Below are 18,784 nucleotides of genomic sequence, written 5' to 3'. Positions count from 1 at the left end.
AATGTGAAGGCCAAGATCCAGGACAAGGAAGGCATTCCCCCCGATCAGCAGAGGCTGATCTTTGCTGGCAAGCAGCTAGAAGATGGCCGCACCCTGTCCGACTACAACATCCAGAAGGAATCCACCCTGCATCTTGTGCTGCGCCTGAGAGGTGGCATGCAGATCTTTGTGAAGACCCTGACGGGTAAGACCATCACCCTCGAGGTTGAACCTAGTGACACTATTGAGAATGTGAAGGCCAAGATCCAGGACAAGGAAGGCATTCCCCCCGATCAGCAGAGGCTGATCTTTGCTGGCAAGCAGCTAGAAGATGGCCGCACCCTCTCTGACTACAACATCCAGAAGGAATCCACCCTGCATCTTGTGCTGCGCCTGAGGGGTGGCATGCAGATCTTTGTGAAGACCCTGACGGGTAAGACCATTACGCTTGAGGTTGAACCCAGTGACACGATTGAAAATGTGAAGGCCAAGATCCAGGACAAGGAAGGCATTCCCCCCGATCAGCAGAGGCTGATCTTTGCTGGCAAGCAGCTAGAAGATGGCCGCACCCTCTCTGACTACAACATCCAGAAGGAATCCACCCTGCATCTTGTGCTGCGCCTGAGGACTACAACATCCAGAAGGAATCCACCCTGCATCTTGTGCTGCGCCTGAGGGGTGGCATGCAGATCTTTGTGAAGACCCTGACTGGCAAGACCATCACCCTCGAGGTTGAGCCCAGTGACACCATTGAGAACGTGAAGGCCAAGATCCAGGACAAGGAAGGCATTCCCCCTGATCAGCAGAGGCTGATCTTTGCTGGCAAGCAGCTGGAAGATGGACGCACCCTCTCTGACTACAACATCCAGAAGGAATCCACCCTGCATCTTGTGCTGCGCCTGAGGGGTGGCTGTTAAGTTATTGTGCATCTTGCTGAACAACAAGATTGCCAACAGCAGTTGTGTTTGCACTGTAGTTCCGCAGTGTCTTAAGTTAAATACAAGGTTAATGTAAGCTTAGTAACTGCTGAACAACTGTCTGTTGAAATGCTAATAAAGTTTTCTGTTGCACATTACAACTGGTAGTCTGTCTCAGTTCAAGCTAGTAAAACTGGTGTAATTTAGGTGATGTGCTTACTTTGGCTTTCTTCCATGGCAGCTTAAGCCTCTTTAGATGTATAATGAGGACACTGTGGGTGGAACAGATATGGATTAAAGTCTTAATTTAAACACTTAATACCATGTTAATTCTTCTTACTAGAGTTTTAACACAGCTCTCTTTCCAGGAGGGAATGTTCTTTTAAAGACCCCAGAAAGCCACAAACAGAATAAAAGGGTATGTTTGTCAGTTCAGTGGGGTGGGTTTTGCTACAAGTTGTGAACTTGTGTTAAAATTGACTCTGCTCCTGAGATGAGTGTGGACAGTTTGATTGCTTGACCCTGCCACAAAGACTTGAGCTTTGGTGTGCTCAGGGGTGCTTTGTAAAACAAATGTGAGTAGTGCTGTATTTTTTTAAATGGAAAAACTACTGTGTATTCCAGTGACAGCCTGTTCAAATTAATTTTTCCAGAAGTGGATGTGGGGTGTTCCTGTGGCTGAACTACATGGAATGCATGACGTGGGGAAGGAGTAATTGCAGTGAGTTACTGCAGGGGCATGCAGTGGGTGGTGGGGAGTCCACTTTGATATGTTAGTGAAAACTCCAGTCTTAAATACTGAATGGCAGTATGTGACTGAGCAGTACAACTTTGGTTTGTTGTGAAATTTTTTTTTTTACACAATAACATCAAAAAGTAGGGATTTCTGACTGAAGTCTGGGTTTGTTTTTTTTAAGGGGTTATGGAAACTTGCCCAACAGGTGGGGTTAGAATGGCTTAATTCAGCTGTGTGGTGTTGGGTCTTTAAAGGTGGGTGTAATCTGTGCCTCTCTCAAACAACTAGGCTGTAAGGATGGTGGCTGGCTGTCTTCATCTGTTGAATTCTGACAGCTGTTTAACTCGCAATGGGAGTCTGGGCATCCATATGCTGTGTGCGGTGTTTCTGTGCTGGTGCTCTTTGCTTTTTACTATAAACCTGTTTTAACACACCCATCTTGACACATCCACTGTAGTGTTGCTGTTAAAGTTTGTTTCTCTTTGTTTTCAATTTGTAACTTACAGTGTGTGTGGTAAGTAATGTGCTTGTATCAGCAGTGCATTCTTAGCATCGCTGCAGTCGGGGCCAAACAGTTACACTGTTCTCATAGAAAATGCACATTCTAACTAAGGACACTGTAGTTTTAATGGTTATAACCAGGATAGGTTTGTTTTCAGCATCAGGGCTTGCTTCCCTGGCTACTATATGTAGCTGGGCTAGCAGAAATCTAAAGTTCTGTAAACAATTGCTGTAAGAGATAATTTACTTTCCTGCTATTGCTTCCTTTGCCTTTCCTTTTTATGTTCTTCTGCTTAGCAAAGCCTTGCTTTTTCCACTGTAGCCACGTAGGCAGGTTGTGCAGAGAGGTTGTGAAGTCTCCTTCCTTGGAGATACTCAAAAGCTGTCTGGACATTCTGGGCAACCAGCTCTAGGTGGCCCTGGTTGAGTAGGGGGCTGGTCAAGATGACCTCCAAAGGTCCCGTCCCAGCCCAACTGTTCTCTGATTCTGTCCCTTCTTAGTGGGTGTCCAGCAGCCCTGCTCTGAGCAGTGCATAAGGTCCCCAAACAGTTTGTAGTCCAGAGGAGATACGGCACTAAATTGACATTCCTTTTCCTGCTGATGGTTTGCTCTAGGGCGAAGCTAGCTGCTTTACCTTCTCTGGCTCATAATTAAGAGATGTCCTTTCTTAAAGTTCTAATTAATCTGTGCTGCGTGGTCAGATAACTGATCAGAGAATGCAGCTATGATGGGTGCAGCTGACCGTGCAGAGCTCTCCTGGGGGTTTGGCCCACTCTGTAAGAAGGGGAACCCTGGGAAGGTGCTGTGTTGTTGGCTGAGTGGGTCTGCACCAGCGTCCCGGGTGTGCTCGCTCCAAGCTGGATTTGGCCAGAGCCAAACCTACATGGAGCCACTGTCCCTGCTGGTACTTGGGGTGTCCCTGTTTGTGGACGGTCCGTAAGCAGAGCTGTGTGTGGAGCCTGCTTTGAGCTGGCCGTGGGCAGAGGGGGAATGTGCCAGCGTTTTGTGATTGTGGGGAACAGCTTAGGCCTGGTTTAGGCAGCCTTGCCTGATTGTGTTAAACTGAACGTGTCCGTGTGCTGTTTTCCCCAGCCCTGTAGGAAGATTTCCTTAGGTGAAGGTGGTGCTGGAAGTTAATTAGCCCTGCATTTGGCTTACTAGACACGGCACAGAAAAGCACATCCTTAAAGCCAAAGTATGAGGAGTGGAATCCCAAGATTGTTTCAGTACCTGGGTGAAGAGTCGAGCCAGACTCAGGACATGGGGGCACTTTCTGCACTACTGTAGGAGCTGTGGTACTGAGGCTCCCGATCCCCCAGCTAACGGAGGGATGGCAGTCACTAGCTGGGAGGGATGACTGCGCAGGTTTTCTTCATCAGTAAAGACAAATCTTTGCAATTTGTCTTAAATTATGTGAATTAGGGAAAAGTACATAAATTACAAGGAAATATAAATACGAATTTTCTTAACGTGCATTGTTTACACTGAAGAAATAGTGAACAAAAGACAAAGAGATTTCAGGCAATATGAATGATTGAGGTTAAGATGCAACTTTCATTTTTCTTACAGTGCAGTGGTACCTCAATTCAATCTGCTTAGAGCCAACGATTCATAACTAAAAGAAGAATTTAATAGGCTTCAGCCAGAATCTATGCTCTACTAAAATAGAATAATCCTAATGCTCCCATATTGACAACCAATTCTGGTAACATCTTTCAGTCCTCTTGCAAACTGAGTTTTGTGTCTGGCCTTTTAATTTGTTTCTTATACCTTCAGTTAATTTCTAGTCTATTCTCTTTTTTTTTTAAAAAAAAGAACACACCAAGATTTCAGGCATTTTGTCTTCTGCTATCTTAAAAAAATACTTGTATCCATTTGAAGATAACAAATGAGATAACCCTTGGTTTTGGATATGTTTAGTGTTTTGCTCTGTTAGCAACCACCCCAAAACTTAATCATTTAGGGGAAGTGAGTTTTAAGGCAGATAAACATTGGGAATACCTCAGTATTTTTGCAGTTTTGTCTGCAGTTCCAAGGCATTGCATAGTAGCTGCATTCAAAGATCCTTGTCTGCACAAATTATATTTACGAAACACCACATCATCAAAACCGGCCTTATTTGGAACTTGAGTTTTTAAATTAAACAAGTTTGTTAGCTGTTTTCATACAAAGAGTAAGTGAATGGCTATAATTATCACAAGTATATGCTAGCAACTTTTTTTTTTTTTTAACTATCTTTGAAGAATTTCCTATCGAGGCTGTTTTCATACGCAGCGCGTATTCAGGTTTACGTAGTGGCCACTGGATGTCACTCTTTCTCCACAAAAGTTGTTTTGTAACGTTACCGTTGGATTTCGTGTTTTGCTGCTATTTGATTGTCAGTGGAGCATTCCTTCAGGCTGTAATCCTACAGAAAGGGATACATCAAGTAGAAATATACTTCCATTTAAGGAATAAGAGAAGTGGATGGTTCCTTCAAGGGCCTGGGAAGTATATAGATAGGAGCTGTTAAATATTACTGTGTAAGTAACAGAAATACTGTCACGTAGCTTGAGTCCCCAGGGCTATCAGACAAGTTCTGACAAGGAATTATATTTAGGAATATTTATATTTTACATTGGGGACTCACAGGCGTCTCTCGGGGTACAGAATTCTATCTGTATAATTATAACAAATGAAGCTGATAAAACCCATCCTTTTGGTGTGGGTTTTGTGTAACAGTTGCATGAAAACGAAAATCTGTCCTTGCAAAAGTATTTGCTATTTTCCTAAGTGTGAAAATACACCTCTAAAAGAAACAGTTTTTTTTCTTAACCATGTGGCTGTTGGGAGATTTGAATGAAGTGGCTGGCCTACCCATTGTTTTGGAGAGGATTTTAATGGCCCACCCTTGCACGTTATTACAGGTTTCCCTCCTCCTGTGAAGATGATTTTAAGCTGCTGCTCCTTAGCGTGCCTGCAGATCAATGCTGTAATTAAATTACAGACACATGTAAGTGACTTCAATCTTCTATTTACAGCATACATACAGAAAATGTGATATTAATCATAAATCTATTATGGTTTTCAGTATTTGGTAAAAAATGGACACTTAGGTGAACAGAGAATACGTATTTTAGGAAATGTCCTTGTTTCCATCAACACCTTCCTCATGCTTCCTTTTGCTTTCTGTTTAAGCAGGTTCCAGTCGTTGCTTTTTCTGACATGAATTACCGTGCTGCTTCATATATATTTGGTAATATTATTAAATGAAAGTTGGTTTAACTTAATTTCACTTAGTAGTTAAGAGTTTGACTTCTTTCTTCAGAGGTTCAGAGTTTCCACAGAATGTGTGTCTCCTGAGCAATTGCAAGATTCCTTCTTGTTCCCCCGACTAAGCACCTCAAGAGGCAAGAGGATCACATGTTGCTTTTGAAAGCTTTTGCTGGCAGATAGATGAAATTAAGTTGCTGCTTTTATTCTCTGTGCATGCTGGTTTGGATGGCTTCCTCCTGAGCCCAAACAGCTATAAGGATTTTAAATTTTGGTGGCAAGATGCTTGTTAAGCATCTCTGGCTCGGCTGGCTAGTGCACGGCAGTGACATAATCCCGTTGCTTGGAATGCTGTCACTGGCAAGTGCACGTTTGGGCAGATCTTGTACTTTTTTTCTGCCTTGCTTCTCCTTTCTCTGAAATGGAAGTGCAAGTGTTTACCCTCGTGTACTCTCTGTGAAAGCATGTGCGCATGTGTGTGCGAATACCAAAGTTTCTGTGTTCTCCCAGCAGCTCCGTGTTTCTGTTTTGCTGTGGTGACCTCTAAGCTGGCAGTGATTCCTTTCCCAGCAAGCTGCACATTCTCCTTCCTCTGTGTAAGCTATTAAAACCAGATGTGCAGAAAGAACTCGGTTATGATGTGCTTTTGTGGGCTGATTTCCTTCCTTGGCTGGAATGGTGGGCTGACCCCCACAAAAGCTGGGGGAAAAGCCCAAGAGGATTTAAACCCATAGGTCTGAGCTAAACTCTTGGGCCTGAATCTGCCTGTTGATATCACACTAAATTAAGTGTAACATGACTAAAGCAAACTGAACTAATTCAGTGCAAGGCTGGAATGAGGGATAAGAGAGAGGAGAGCTGGTCTTGCATTTATCTGCATATGTTTATTCTTTATAGGCTGTTCTGTGGGTGCTAATAAATCATTAACCCTGGAAAGAACAAGTAGCTTTGCATTGTTCCAGTATCAGCTTAATTTTGAAACATGGGAACGTGAGAAAAAAGCTTGTGATCTCATGCAAAACCATGAAAGAGGAAAAGGCACCCTGCCATTTAATGGGTGTATTTATAGGAAGGTCCTTTCACAGCCTGCATCTGACTTGAAGTAAAAGCTATCTGGGAACGTTTCTATGGGTGGCGACCACATTCCAGGATGTCTCACATCATCCTGCAGTCCTGTCAGATGAGGATTGCTTTAGGCTCTCTTTTGGTTCATGGTAGGTTTGGAAGAAGGAAGCCACAGCCAGAGTTCAGTGTGTCATGTGATATGGTCTCAATGGGTTTGGACCAATGTTTAGCTAAAGTTTTGTGATTTCTCATGGAATGTGCCCCTGTTGTCAAGCTGTTGATCAGAAGAGCTCTTTACCATTCTGTTAGTTAATATGATTCTCTAGATGAACTCTAGATCACATAAATGGCTTTGTAAATCATCAGTCCTCTACAGAGTACAGATGAGAATCACTCCGCAGCAACGTTGTGCTGGGGAAGGCTGTTAAGACTGTGGGTGCTGCACGTCACCCTGCGCAGATGCTGCGGAAAATAATGATCACGCTGCCTCCTCAGGCCTTAGTTGTGTTAGGAGTGGGAGAGAAGAGACTGAGACACTTGGTGTGGGCTGATGCTCTCTGTTTCCCAAGGTCCTGTTTTGTGAGTGGTAAGTGAAGTGGCATTAGTGTGTGTGCGCGGTCTCAGCGGCAGTCAGTTGTAGGGATGGCCAGTCCGTGTTCCCAGAAGTAGCCTCTCCAAGACTCCTGCTCCTTTGGACAGCCAACCTCCATTAAGAAATGGGCACTAGTGGCAAATGAAGTAACCAGTGGCCTTAAGCATTTTGGAGCTGTGGCTGCTTTATGCAGTGTCCTGTGCTCGTGAGGAGCAGCTGACACTGTACTTCGTAGGGTAATGTTCTGGCTAGTTTATGGTCTCCTATGGTTTGCACTGCCTCGTAACCGGCGTGTGTGAAGTTGTGTGAGAAGTGGCTTCCCAGGCAAACAGTTGACCTCGGGTGATTCCATGCACACTTTGCTTGTCCTGGGGCTCACTGAGGGAGCCTTGTGACAAACCTCACTCTAGCACCGTCAGGGTCCAACCAGCCACCTGCCTTGCAACCCGAGCAGGCTGCTGTTGAAAGCCACGAGATGTTGCCTCTATACGTGCAGGCAGGGGTTAAGCATTATGAATTTGCAATAGCCAGCCAGCTTTCCCATATAAGAGCACTGCACTCATTGGCTCTCTCTTTTACTGAGAAATCTATCTAGTCATTTCCTGTGCAAGCCCTTCTTCACTTTGCAAAAAGCTACACAGTTGAGTAAATAACAATAATCCGTGGTTATTCCTTCTCGCAGGCAGTTTGGATTCTCTGATGGACCAACCAACTAGGAGTTTAACGTTGTGCCATTAATAGACTGCTAACATGAGCATGGTCTTCTCTGCAGAAGAAGAGGACTCTCACCCATGGATGTAAATAATTTGGGGTCTGCTTTCATGCTTATTAATGCTTGTTGGTGTTTGACTTGGTTTCTACTGAGAGATTATTTACCCTCTGAAGGACCCGTTGGGACTCCTTGTCAGATCAGTTCTTGGGTGGAGCTTGCAGCAACTTGAGGTAAGTGCTGTGCTCTTCCTCTTGACAACAGGGCTTTTCTGTGCTGCGCTACTCAAAATGGCTTGGTAAAGTCGCAGAAAGAAACAGCTCGGCTCTTTAGAGAAGTGAAAGTTGAGCTGGCAAACAGTGCTCTGTGTGTTTCCGATGGACACACAACGTGGATGTATATATTATAGGGTCCTTTTTTATAGGACCATTTTGCTCTTGCTTTTAAACCAGACGGTCTGTCTGTACAAGACTGACAATAAATAACTCTCGAGCGCTGTGGAGAGGTGGAAACTGCAGCTGAGAAATGATTTGGGGGAAAGGAAGACAGAAAAGCACAAGCAAACTATTATGGAAATACAAATAGCCCTCTAAAGGATTAACAAATGTATCAGTAAGTGTTCTGGGGGAGGAAATAAGTCTGAAATGGGATTATAGGGTGTATGCCTGTGTGTGCAGAGGAATGTTTGTCATTAGAGTGCAGGCTAAACTGAATGGCTGAATTATCATAATGGTTTGCCTTGAAATCAGCCCTTAGATCTCTTGCTGTGAGCTACATAAAGATGTTTTGTGACTGTTTTCTGCCTAAAACTACATTTCTCCACATCCTAATCCAAGACAGAATGCTTATGCTGTGTCAATTTACCTCTTTGCTGGTACAGGCTATGGAGTCTGGCTGTAGTCCCAGCAAGAGAGATTTCTCTTCAGAGAAAACCTGTTAACCATTTGGAGGGAGTACATGTGAACAAGACGGAGTTATTAAATAAAGGTCTGCTTCAGGTTGGTAATCATGGATGTTTCCTTGCTGCCTCACAAACCGTGTGTGAATCCACAGCCATGTGCTGACTACAGATAGCTTGTATTCACTGTGGATCTGAGATGTATCCAGCTATATAGGAAGAAATGTCTCAGAGTAAAAAAAGACTACAGAACATATTAGATGAGAGAAGTGGGCTGGCTGGGTGCTCTGAATACTGATGCTGTCTGTACAGCAAATCTGGATCCAGCTTTGCTCTTGGGAGAGCTGTGCTCTGTTCAGGCTCTGAGGACTGCGAGTGTCCACACGGCAGCTGGGGCGTGTGCCTGTGCAGTAGAGCTGGGAGTTCAAAGCCTGTGCTCGCACAGATAGCCACCAGCTCCAAACACTGGGGAGATCCCACTCATTTTGCCCCAGGATGAAATGTGAGAATGCATGATGGGAACATAATTTGTGCCTGTCTTTTCCCTGTAGAAGTAGTGTCATGCTTACCAACAGAAAACAGGAACAAACTTATCATTCTGTTCCAAAGGCCTACAGTTAATCTTATCTTTTTGGTCACTTGGTGGCTAACTAGCCTGTGCTGGCTGCACTGAGACAAGAACAATGATCGTAGTCTCCTAAAGATCCACTTTCTTTGCCTTTTATGTAAGGAACCTGTGCTGCTGCCAACAGGTGAGGTCATCTCACAAAAGGGGTTCAGATGTTCTGCAGACAAGTTGCCTGTATTTCATGAACGGCCTTTGAACTTCTTTGCCAGTGGTACCCTATTTAAGACTTTGATCCTTTATTCAAATACTCCTACTGTGCAGAGTTTTACTGACTCTCTCAAGGGACCTGCAGTCAGCTGTAGGAACATTGGACCTGGAAAATACGCTTTCTTCTCTGTGCCACACCAAGCACATTCTAGGATTGTGAACAAATTGTGTTAATTCTCCCTTGCAGGTTTAGTCTCCCAGCGGGGAACGCCTTTGATCTGAAAGACCATCTCTGCTAGAAATGGATAACTTCACAAATGGGCAGCCGGGCCCAGGTCAGAGGAACAGGTTGATGGGATTGCTAGAAACAGATGACAGTATCCAGGAAGATAAACCTGCATCTAGCAAAAAGGAAGAAAGATCAGGACATGGAAAGAAAGGAGAGCCACGACCCTTGGAGACACCTTATCAAAAGGAGAGCAGTGACTTTTCTCCTAAAGTCAAGATTAATCTGAACTATAGGCCAGGACTCGTTAGCAAGTGAGTAACTGTTGGGTATTTGACAAGGCTGCAATCGCTGTGTGGATCTGTACTGATCCCTGCTGGTAGGGACCCATGGACTTGATAAAGCCTAAACTAAAAGTGGTAATGCAGAAATATTACAGGCATCTCGTGGGAGGTAATTAAAAGCAGAAAGGGGACATATTAACCCTTCTGCGCATGGAAGGTATGTGTAATGTGTGTGTGTTGTGGTATATTTTGACTATATCTGAAGTAACACTAAATAAACCAAGTTGGGTGTAAGAGCAGCTTAGTGTGGAGCTCTATACAACTGGACTGTTTCTGCCAGGGAGGGATGTAAACCAGCTCAGAGTGCTTCACACCATGTGATGGGACTGACTCTGGTCCTGCAGCTATCTTGGGCTTCTCTGTCTTCGTGCTCTCAATGTGTTCCAGGGTTGCACATCAGGCTGGATCTGGGAAGAGCTCCAGCTGATGGAAAGAGCAGCCACTTAAGAGAGTTCTGGGAAATAATTGCCTCTATTTTTCCCTTGACTCAAAAATAAAGTACTTGGTTTTTCCGACAAACTTTTCTGTCTCCCTCCTTTCTTATGCTGGCCCACTAGAACTTACTGCATACTCTTGTCTTCTGCTCTCCAGAATTTCTTAATGCTTTGCATTTCTTTCATAGCCAAAAAGACCCAAATCGCTTTGACAGAGACAGGCTCTTCAGCGCGGTCTCAAGGGGCAGCCCCGAGGCACTGGATGGTTTACTTGAGTACTTAAGGAGGACCTCCAAGTTTCTCACCAATTCTGAATACACAGGTAGATTCCTGCTCCATACTCCGTAAACGCGGGTAGCAGAGGCAGCACTTGTTAATGTAGGAGGGCAGTGGGGGAACCTGCTTGTGGTTCTTTGTGTTCTTCAGCCCTCTGTCCATTCTTTTATTTTCCTAATGTCCACCTGAGGATGGAGCATGCCGTTAATCACATATATCCTAAGACTTCTGGCTCTACTGCAGACTAAAAATACTGAGAAGGGCCTTTAATGATTGTATTTGGCTCTACAGTGACAGTTAAGTTCTGGATCAAGTAGTACAGATGTGTGCAAAGTGTACACACAACCCATTCAGCCCATTTCCAAGGGTCTTTTCCAACCCGAATGATTTTGTGATTCTATGAATACTCTTTTTCTACTAGATGCAAAGACTGGGAAGACCTGCTTAATGAAAGCCCTGTTGAACTTAAAAAATGGAAAGAATGACACAATCCCACTTTTGCTGGAAATAGACCAAAAGACACAGAATCCCAGGCCGCTTGTCAATGTGGCGTGCTCTGACTGTTACTACAGAGGTAAGGTTTCCATTCTGATGCTGTGTCACAGCACTTTCCACATTAGACGGGTGAGATGAACAGGTACAGGGAAAAAGAGGAGAACCAGAGTTTATGCAGCACTGCGGTTCCAGAGTTCTGGTGCGGTCACAGTAACAGCCTAGTCAACCCTTATTTCTGATTCTGGTACTGCATCTTCAGCCTTGAATTACACTTCTGCAACTTTGTTCTTGGTCTATAAAAGAGAAATGATACATATTTAATAACCCAAGACTATGAGAGAATTTCTTTGGAAAGCTTAGAAAGCAAGTCTAAAAGTGAAAAATAAATAGCATATCGCTATCAAAGAATGAATTCTGCTGTTCGGGTTATTCTTTTAATAGCAGACATGCAGCATAGTCATGTACATGTATGGTTGTCTTTATCCCCTCACAGCTGCTTGAGATCTTAGTGCCAGTTAGGGATAATTGCCTGGTCTTGTGTTGGATTTCTGATAGCCTTGAGGTCTGTCTTCTGACTCAGTGTTTGCAACGTGCTTTTCCAACGAACATTGTTGAAAGTCATCAACTGCCACCCACCCCCTGCCCAGCGCTGGGACTGCAGGATTGCTGTGCAGAACCTACAGCGACTGTTGAAACAGCACTTTGCTGAAGAGTCCTCTGCCTGTTCCCTCTGACAGTGGCACTGAGTGTCAGGTTTTGCCTGTTTCCTTAGGGCAGACAGCACTCCATATTGCCATAGAGAAAAGGAGTCTAGATTTAGTGAAACTTCTAGTAGAGAATGGAGCTGACGTCCATGCCAGAGCCCATGGTGAATTCTTCAGGAAGAAGAAAGAAGGAGTTTATTTTTATTTTGGTGAGTCAGTACGGAACATGTTCCTTTGCTTTTTTTATTGCTTTACTCTGTGTGATGCCCCTCTGTGCACGGGTTGCCATCTCCGCTGTCCTGTAATCAAGCTCTTGACTTATTTGAATGGCAAGATCCGGATGGAGGTGTCCTGTGAGCATTTGCCATCATCTTTGGTCTTATATATTTAATCCCATCTGAGGGGCTTCAGACAGAGACAAATGCTTGGCTATTTTAACCAAATTAGGGGGCTGGGAAAGTGTTTCAGCTGTCCCCAGAAACAAGGGGTAATTGTCTACTGCAAAATCCTTTCTCAGTCTAGAGACACTGAGAAAGAACTTGTTCTGTGTTCCAGTGGTAAAAATATAGGCTAAATATATTTTCCTAGAATTGATTTTGGTTTTTTTAATTCTTTTTCACCCCTTTCTGCTGCCCCTCCAAATACTATCCTGATCTCTTCAGGTGAACTTCCCCTTTCCTTGGCTGCTTGTACCAACCAGCTTGAGGTGGTGGAATATCTTCTAAACAATCCCCATCAGAAAGCCAGGCTCCAGGAGCAGGATACACAGGGCAACACAGTCCTCCATGCCCTGGTGATGATTGCAGATGACACTGAGGAGAACACCAAGTTTGTGAGCACAACATATGTTGAGATCTTGAAGGCAGGTGTGAAGGTTGACCCAACGTGGAAACTGGAGGAGATTGTGAATTATGATGGACTAAATCCTCTGCAGCTTGCTGCCAAGACAGGCAAAGTGGAGGTAAAGGCAACTGGAGGGAATCCCTGGGGTTGCAGAGAAGCAAGGAAGACTGTAGCATACACCCTCAGCTTAGCAATGGGGTTTGATCCTTCACCCAACCTATTGTAATGCTGCGGAGAGCGGCAGTGCCACAGGAGGCAGTAAAGGAGACCTCCTCCAGGCCACTCCAGTTAGCACCCTACAGAGTCTCAGCTGGCTGCTGCTGCTCTCTGTCTCAGCCAAGACAGCTGGTCTGGACCCAAATTGGTCCTACTCTGGAGGAGCTGATACAAGATGTAGTTAATTTGCCTGCTTTTAGCCAGATAGTCTGTTGTTTGGAGATACCAAAGTGTATAATGCAGAAAGCCAGGTGTCCTCTACTTGAAGGTGATTTGAGTGTGCTTGTGTCACTCTACACCTTCTTTACATACACATTTTTCTGGTATGCATGCGGTTTCTCTCCAGATCTTTAAGCACATCATCCAAAGAGAGATCAAAGACCCAGTGTACAGGCACCTGTCACGCAAGTTCACTGAATGGACCTACGGACCCATCCATGTGTGTCTCTATGACTTGTCCTCTATAGACAGCTTTGAGGAAAACTCTGTGCTGGAGATTCTGGCATACAGCAGTGACACACCGGTGAGTGTTCAAACTAAAAGTCAAAGAGACATATCTTTTTCTGCCTTTCTGTAGTGTTGCTCTACAATTATATAAAATAATTTCAAGTTAATATGGTGTTTCACATGATCATTTTTCTGGAAAAGAAACAACATGATGGAAGTATTTCTACATTTTATTATTTACAGTCTGCTTAGTATGCCTCTGATAATCTATAATATGAGAGAAATTTTTGACCCTTTGGTTGTCCTAAGCCTGGGTGTGTCCAAATACTTTGAAGCCAAGCAGGAGTAGCTTCTTATGGGATGGTTGATTCCTTTCATACTGAAAGGCCTGAGTAAACCCTTCGTGATACCCTGGCTGGAGCTGCTGAACTCCAACCCTGAAAAAGAGAGTCCTCTCGTGAATTTGCATTCCTATTGATCATGGGTACATTTTTGTTGCTTGTTTTTCCATAGAATCGTTACAAGATGGTGGTTTTGGAGCCACTGAACAAACTGCTTCAGCAAAAATGGGAAACGTTTGCTTCCAAGAGATTCTACTTCAGTTTTGTCTCATACTTGTCATTCATGATCATCTTTACAGCCATTGCATACTATCAACCCTTACGGGTAAAGGTAGGTCCAATCTTTTTTCATCTGGGAAGGCCTGAATGGATGGAGCTGAGTTTTAAAAGGTGCAGGGTGGTTATCATTGCTACCTCTGCCTGTCATCAGCGTTTTGGATTTTTTTTTTTTTGTTTTAATCTTGCAGCCTTCATTTCCAGTGGAGTTCACAGCTGGAGGCTTCCTGTGGGTCTCTGGACTGATCATTATCTTGCTAGGAGGCATTTACCTAATCTTTGCTCAGGTATGGGGACCTATTGTCTAGTTGCATTGTAAGAAAGCAAAAAAGGAAACTATCACTGACATGGAGGCAACTGGGATTCGGTTCTCCTGACATGAGAATGTGCATGAGGTGGATGGCAGGGGGGAATCCTGCTCTGAGACACACTGTCAGCGCAGTCAGGCAGTGACAGGGGTGTCATCAGCCAGACTGCTGGACAAGAGATAGAATAGGTTCACAACAGCAAATAATTGAGACGCTGCTGTGATTTACGGTACTAAAATGCATCCTTGGCATTTAATGCGGTCTATTAATAAACACATTGGGCTGGGCCATGATTCAGCCCTTATTTATAAAGGGCAAGGATAAATAAGGCCTCTTCTTTATCTTGGAAGGATGACTAGCTGAAATCTGGGATCTTGGAAATGAAATCATGAAGAGAAGCTTATGGAGTAAACCTTTCCCCTGAGCAATACACTATGCTAGGCAGGAGTCTCTCTCTAGCATGCCCTGGTTTTTGATGGATGGCTATCATTGCTTTTTCTTTATTAGAGCCTGTACTTGCGGAGGAGGCGCCAGTCCCTGAAGACTATGTGTTCTGACAGCTGCATTGAGATCTTGATGTAAGCCTCTTGAGGTTTTTTTGCACGATGAAAATATGGGTGAAATTGGTTCTCTGCTGTGTGCAGCTAAGTTGCCCTAACATTACTAGAGAGATGGTGAGCGGGAAAGATTGATTCTCTGCCACTGTTTCCTCTGTCCAGTCCCTCCCTGCTTGCTTCTACCTGCTGCATCTTGGAATAACCCTTTGTTGTAATGGACTTGGCTGGGTAGGGTCTGTCCTTGGATTTATAGCAGAACACAGTGAAGAGCACACCCTCAATTATTCCACAGTTAAGAACATATTTACTTGTTAGAAAAAGAATTCAAGTTCTTAATCACACTGTCACTGTGGCTGAAGGAATGGAAAATAACTGCTTAATTTTCTGAGGAGAAATATGTGTAGATACATGTATGTGCATGTGTTCATAAGTGTTTACATTTTTTCCATTTAATATCAGTTATGTGAGTTACATCGAGAAGTTCAGAGTTTCCATACTGTGAGATTAACCAGTTCATAACAAAACTGCAACAATTTGTGGGTCTGGTTACGACAGGATTTGCTTATATAAACTATGTGTCTGATTAACTACCACTTTATATGCTCCACGTAGCCTTGTAAAATGTGTTTGCTTTTCCTTGCAAAACAGATCTGCAAATGGTCCTTTTTTGTTGAGGTAAGTCACTGTGTCATTCATTCTGTTTCTCTCCAGCTTCATCCAGGCTTTTTCATTGCTGTTGTCAGCAGTCCTGTATGGTGCAAGTTCAGAAAACTACGTGGCAGTGATGGTGTTCTCCCTGCTTTTGGGATGGGTGAACATGCTGTATTACACTCGGGGCTTTCAGCGCACTGGGATCTACAGTGTCATGATACAAAAGGTCAGTATGTGGAAAAAACTTTGTATGAAAAGCTTTTGGGTGCAAGGAACTAATAGAAAACCTGCAAACACTTAGGACCATGAAAACAATAAATGGAATTGATGTACTGACTATGGCAGTAAAGGTATGTGCAGGAGATTAGATCAGTGCCTTTAAGGAAGTACAAATGTGGTGAACCAGTAGTTTGCTGTCTCTGAATATAGCAAGTGACAGCAGCTGATACTGGCCTGTTTGTCATAAACCAGCAGTCAAAACCAGTGTGAGTTCCCTAGAACTGTTATGCTTGGGCTGAAAAGTGTTTCCAGGTCCATAGAGGAATCTGGGACTAGAAAGAAAAGACAAAACAGAGGTGAAATGAGGTGCCAGGGAAGAATTCTGATCACCACTTGTGTAAAACACAGTGAAGATGGGAGAGAGAGAGAGGCATGTACTGAAAAAATTTGGAAATAGCCATACTGGGGAAGTGACATGATATTTATTTGTTTGAAAGAATCTATTCATACAAACATAATTAATTTCATGTAGTACTGTTAGATTAAGCTACCAATGATGTTACTTATCCGAGGAAGTAATTTAACATATATTAGTAATTTCTTACACTGGATGAAACCATTTTTCAACTTGCTTTCAGTAGTTACTGGGGATTGGTTTATGATGTGTGAGAACAGGAGAGCATCCTGGTGATTTCATGTGAGATAAAGAATGGCACTTCCTCCTGATTTGTGTTTCAGACTATCCTGAGAGATCTGCTGCGTTTCCTCTTGGTTTATATGATCTTCCTGTTTGGCTTTGCTGCAGGTAAGGACTTACTCAGCATCATGTTGTAGACCAGGCTGCAAGAAGTAAATATTTCTGAGGAGGATTCAAATTCTGTTTTTCTCATAGCTCTGGTTACGCTGATGGGGGATGCTCCTTCGGCCTCTCAGAACAAGTCCCTTGCTCACCTGGAGAGCACTGGGAGCCATGCTATGTACGGCGGGCTGCTCAGCGTCTCCCTGGAGCTCTTCAAGATCACCATTGGGATGGGGGACCTGGATTTCCAGGAACATGCCAGATTCAGATACTTCGTCATGCTCCTGCTGCTTCTCTTTGTGATCCTCACTTACATTCTTCTGCTGAACATGCTGATTGCGCTCATGAGTGAAACTGTCACAGATATTTCTGGTTATAGCAAAAGCGTCTGGAAGCTGCAGGTGAGGCACGGTGCTGCTGAGCCAGTTATGTCATGGCCCATACTCCTACTCAAGTATCATAACCTCAGAGATGACAGTGTCTGTCCTAAGCCTCAGCTATAAACTTCTTTTGCATGAATTTGCCACGCTGGAGGTAAATCCTAAATCTTTTTTAGATGTATTAAACTCATGCCATCTGCATGGCTGCCAGCCAGTCCAGATCCATGTGTGTAAGTAACTTGAGAGAGTAACCGACTGGTACTATTAAGCTATGGAGGAGCACTTTGAGATTGGGTTCCAAAGAGATTTTCTAAGCCAAATTAGTTGCTCGTTGGGGAAGATTTAATTGAAAAGAAGTGCTGGGATCTGCAGGCCCTGTTTTCTCTCTGATATGGACTTCTTCTTTCAGAGGGCTATCGCTATTCTAGAAATAGAGAAGGCCTGGCTGTGGCGCCAAGGTGGGAAGAGGAGATCTGGCTGCTTCATGTCAGTGGGCCTCAATAAAAAAGATGAGAGGTGGTGTTTCAGGTAAGACAGATGTACCATTACCCCTTACACTCCAGCCTAGTAATGGGTTTCCATGATTCGTAAGTTGGTAACCCTGAACTGCCACAGGGAATTTCAGCACTGACTCAACAGAGTGACTCAACCACATGTTCCTGGGCACATGCAATTTGGTTGATGATTGCAATGCTGGAAGCTTGAGAGCTAGTTGGGCTGCCAGCATTGTCACCAAGACATCCTGTCACCAAAAGATGTCCTGTTTAAACCACGTCTGTGCAAGTGGTTATGGTGGCAGCGTGTCTGCAGTGCTGCTTGCTTCCCTGCTGCGAGCATGGCCATGCCCGGAGTGGGCTGCGGTGGGAGGGGTGCAGGCTGGTGGGCTCTTTGCTCAGGAACAGCCAACTTGAGCATAACACAAGGGGACAGAACTCCTCCTTGCATCTGAGGGCTTGGGGTGCCAAGGAACCTTCAACCGAACTGCAGGCAGCACTCTGAACTCCAGGGTGTTATGGAGTGTGTATAGAAAGTGGAACCGAGTAGCCTCATTTGTATTAAGTGTGTTCCCTGGGAGGAACCTGGAGGGTTTTAAACCAAAAACAGACCAGCACACAATATGCAGGGGAAGTAGATACCTCGTGGAGCTTAGACTACAGAAAAGCTTTACTCAAAGCTCTGTAGAGTGTTGTTGCTCCAGCCAAGCCATTAGGATTGTGTTGGCAGGATGAGCCGGGCTGGGATGCTGTGCGACAATGAGATCTGGATTGAAAGGCTGTGCTCCATGCATCACTGTCGATTGCATTTTGTCTCTCCAGAGTAGAGGAAATTAAATGGACAAATTGGGCGAAGGATGTGGGAGTTCTTAAGGAAGAACCTGGAAACGTCAGTGATTCAGAAATAAATCCAGAAGGTAAATTAAATCATGATGAAAGGTCGTTGGTATTCTTTTAGTTTCCTGCTCAGCAACTACTCTTGGCATGTTGTTATGTCTTTGGTAACAGAAGTTTTAGGCAGGCCAGCTTGCTCATGAAATTGCTTCTGCACAGCATCCCTTAATTAGTTAGCAGTATCACTTGTGAGCTGAGAAAATAAAAAAATTAGGAGTAGGTATGGACCTGGTCAGAGTTTGGGAGCAAATAACGAGAATGAAGGAGATGCCATTCTTTCTTTCCTTTGGTATAAATGGGCAGGAAACACTGCTGAGAAAATGAAGGGCTGTTCTTCCATTTGACACAGTAGCCCGAATGTGTGTGCTTTTTCCGGGAAAGGTAAAAATGAGGCCTGCTCATACTACAAGTGTCAGACTCACATGTCTTTTAGAGCACAAATCAGGTCATTAACA

The 18,784-nt window shown here is 44.1% G+C and overlaps 2 protein-coding genes across 12 annotated transcripts in view; both read left to right on the top strand.

Annotated features, from left to right (window-relative positions):
* UBB (ubiquitin B) overlaps window positions 1–1,057 on the top strand; it is a 1,436-nt gene extending 379 nt beyond the window's left edge. Inside the window, exons 1-2 of one of the 4 annotated variants that reach the window (XM_026861915.1) lie at window positions 7–564; window positions 615–1,057. In XM_026861915.1, coding sequence (XP_026717716.1) covers window positions 157–564; window positions 615–896 — 690 coding nt within the window. In that variant the 5' untranslated portion in view covers window positions 7–156 and the 3' untranslated portion in view covers window positions 897–1,057. Of the gene's footprint in view, window positions 1–6; window positions 565–614 lie in introns of those variants that run through there. The other 3 variants (XM_026861916.1, XM_026861917.1, XM_026861918.1) reach the window with 3 other exon arrangements.
* LOC113487381 (transient receptor potential cation channel subfamily V member 2-like) overlaps window positions 1–18,784 on the top strand; it is a 30,819-nt gene that overhangs the window by 7,440 nt on the left and 4,595 nt on the right. For 2 of the 8 annotated variants that reach the window (XM_026861905.1, XM_026861913.1), the window contains exons 1-18: window positions 1,182–5,126; window positions 7,726–7,985; window positions 8,205–8,364; window positions 8,633–8,750; window positions 9,673–9,965; window positions 10,618–10,751; window positions 11,127–11,279; window positions 11,973–12,113; window positions 12,567–12,865; window positions 13,310–13,486; window positions 13,924–14,082; window positions 14,219–14,314; window positions 14,843–14,913; window positions 15,604–15,769; window positions 16,501–16,567; window positions 16,655–16,962; window positions 17,351–17,469; window positions 18,258–18,352. In XM_026861905.1, coding sequence (XP_026717706.1) covers window positions 9,727–9,965; window positions 10,618–10,751; window positions 11,127–11,279; window positions 11,973–12,113; window positions 12,567–12,865; window positions 13,310–13,486; window positions 13,924–14,082; window positions 14,219–14,314; window positions 14,843–14,913; window positions 15,604–15,769; window positions 16,501–16,567; window positions 16,655–16,962; window positions 17,351–17,469; window positions 18,258–18,352 — 2,224 coding nt within the window. In that variant the 5' untranslated portion in view covers window positions 1,182–5,126; window positions 7,726–7,985; window positions 8,205–8,364; window positions 8,633–8,750; window positions 9,673–9,726. Of the gene's footprint in view, window positions 1–1,181; window positions 5,127–5,921; window positions 5,983–7,725; window positions 7,986–8,005; window positions 8,365–8,632; window positions 8,751–9,672; window positions 9,966–10,617; window positions 10,752–11,126; window positions 11,280–11,972; window positions 12,114–12,566; window positions 12,866–13,309; window positions 13,487–13,923; window positions 14,083–14,218; window positions 14,315–14,842; window positions 14,914–15,603; window positions 15,770–16,500; window positions 16,568–16,654; window positions 16,963–17,350; window positions 17,470–18,257; window positions 18,353–18,784 lie in introns of those variants that run through there. The other 6 variants (XM_026861907.1, XM_026861906.1, XM_026861909.1 and 3 more) reach the window with 6 other exon arrangements.

The sequence above is a fragment of the Athene cunicularia genome, assembly GCF_003259725.1.
Source record: "Athene cunicularia isolate RWA chromosome 19 unlocalized genomic scaffold, athCun1 chr19_part1, whole genome shotgun sequence".
Classification (NCBI taxonomy): Eukaryota; Metazoa; Chordata; class Aves; order Strigiformes; family Strigidae; genus Athene; species Athene cunicularia.
Note: the sequence above shows the minus strand (reverse complement) of the source record. Positions and strands in the feature narration are given on the sequence as shown.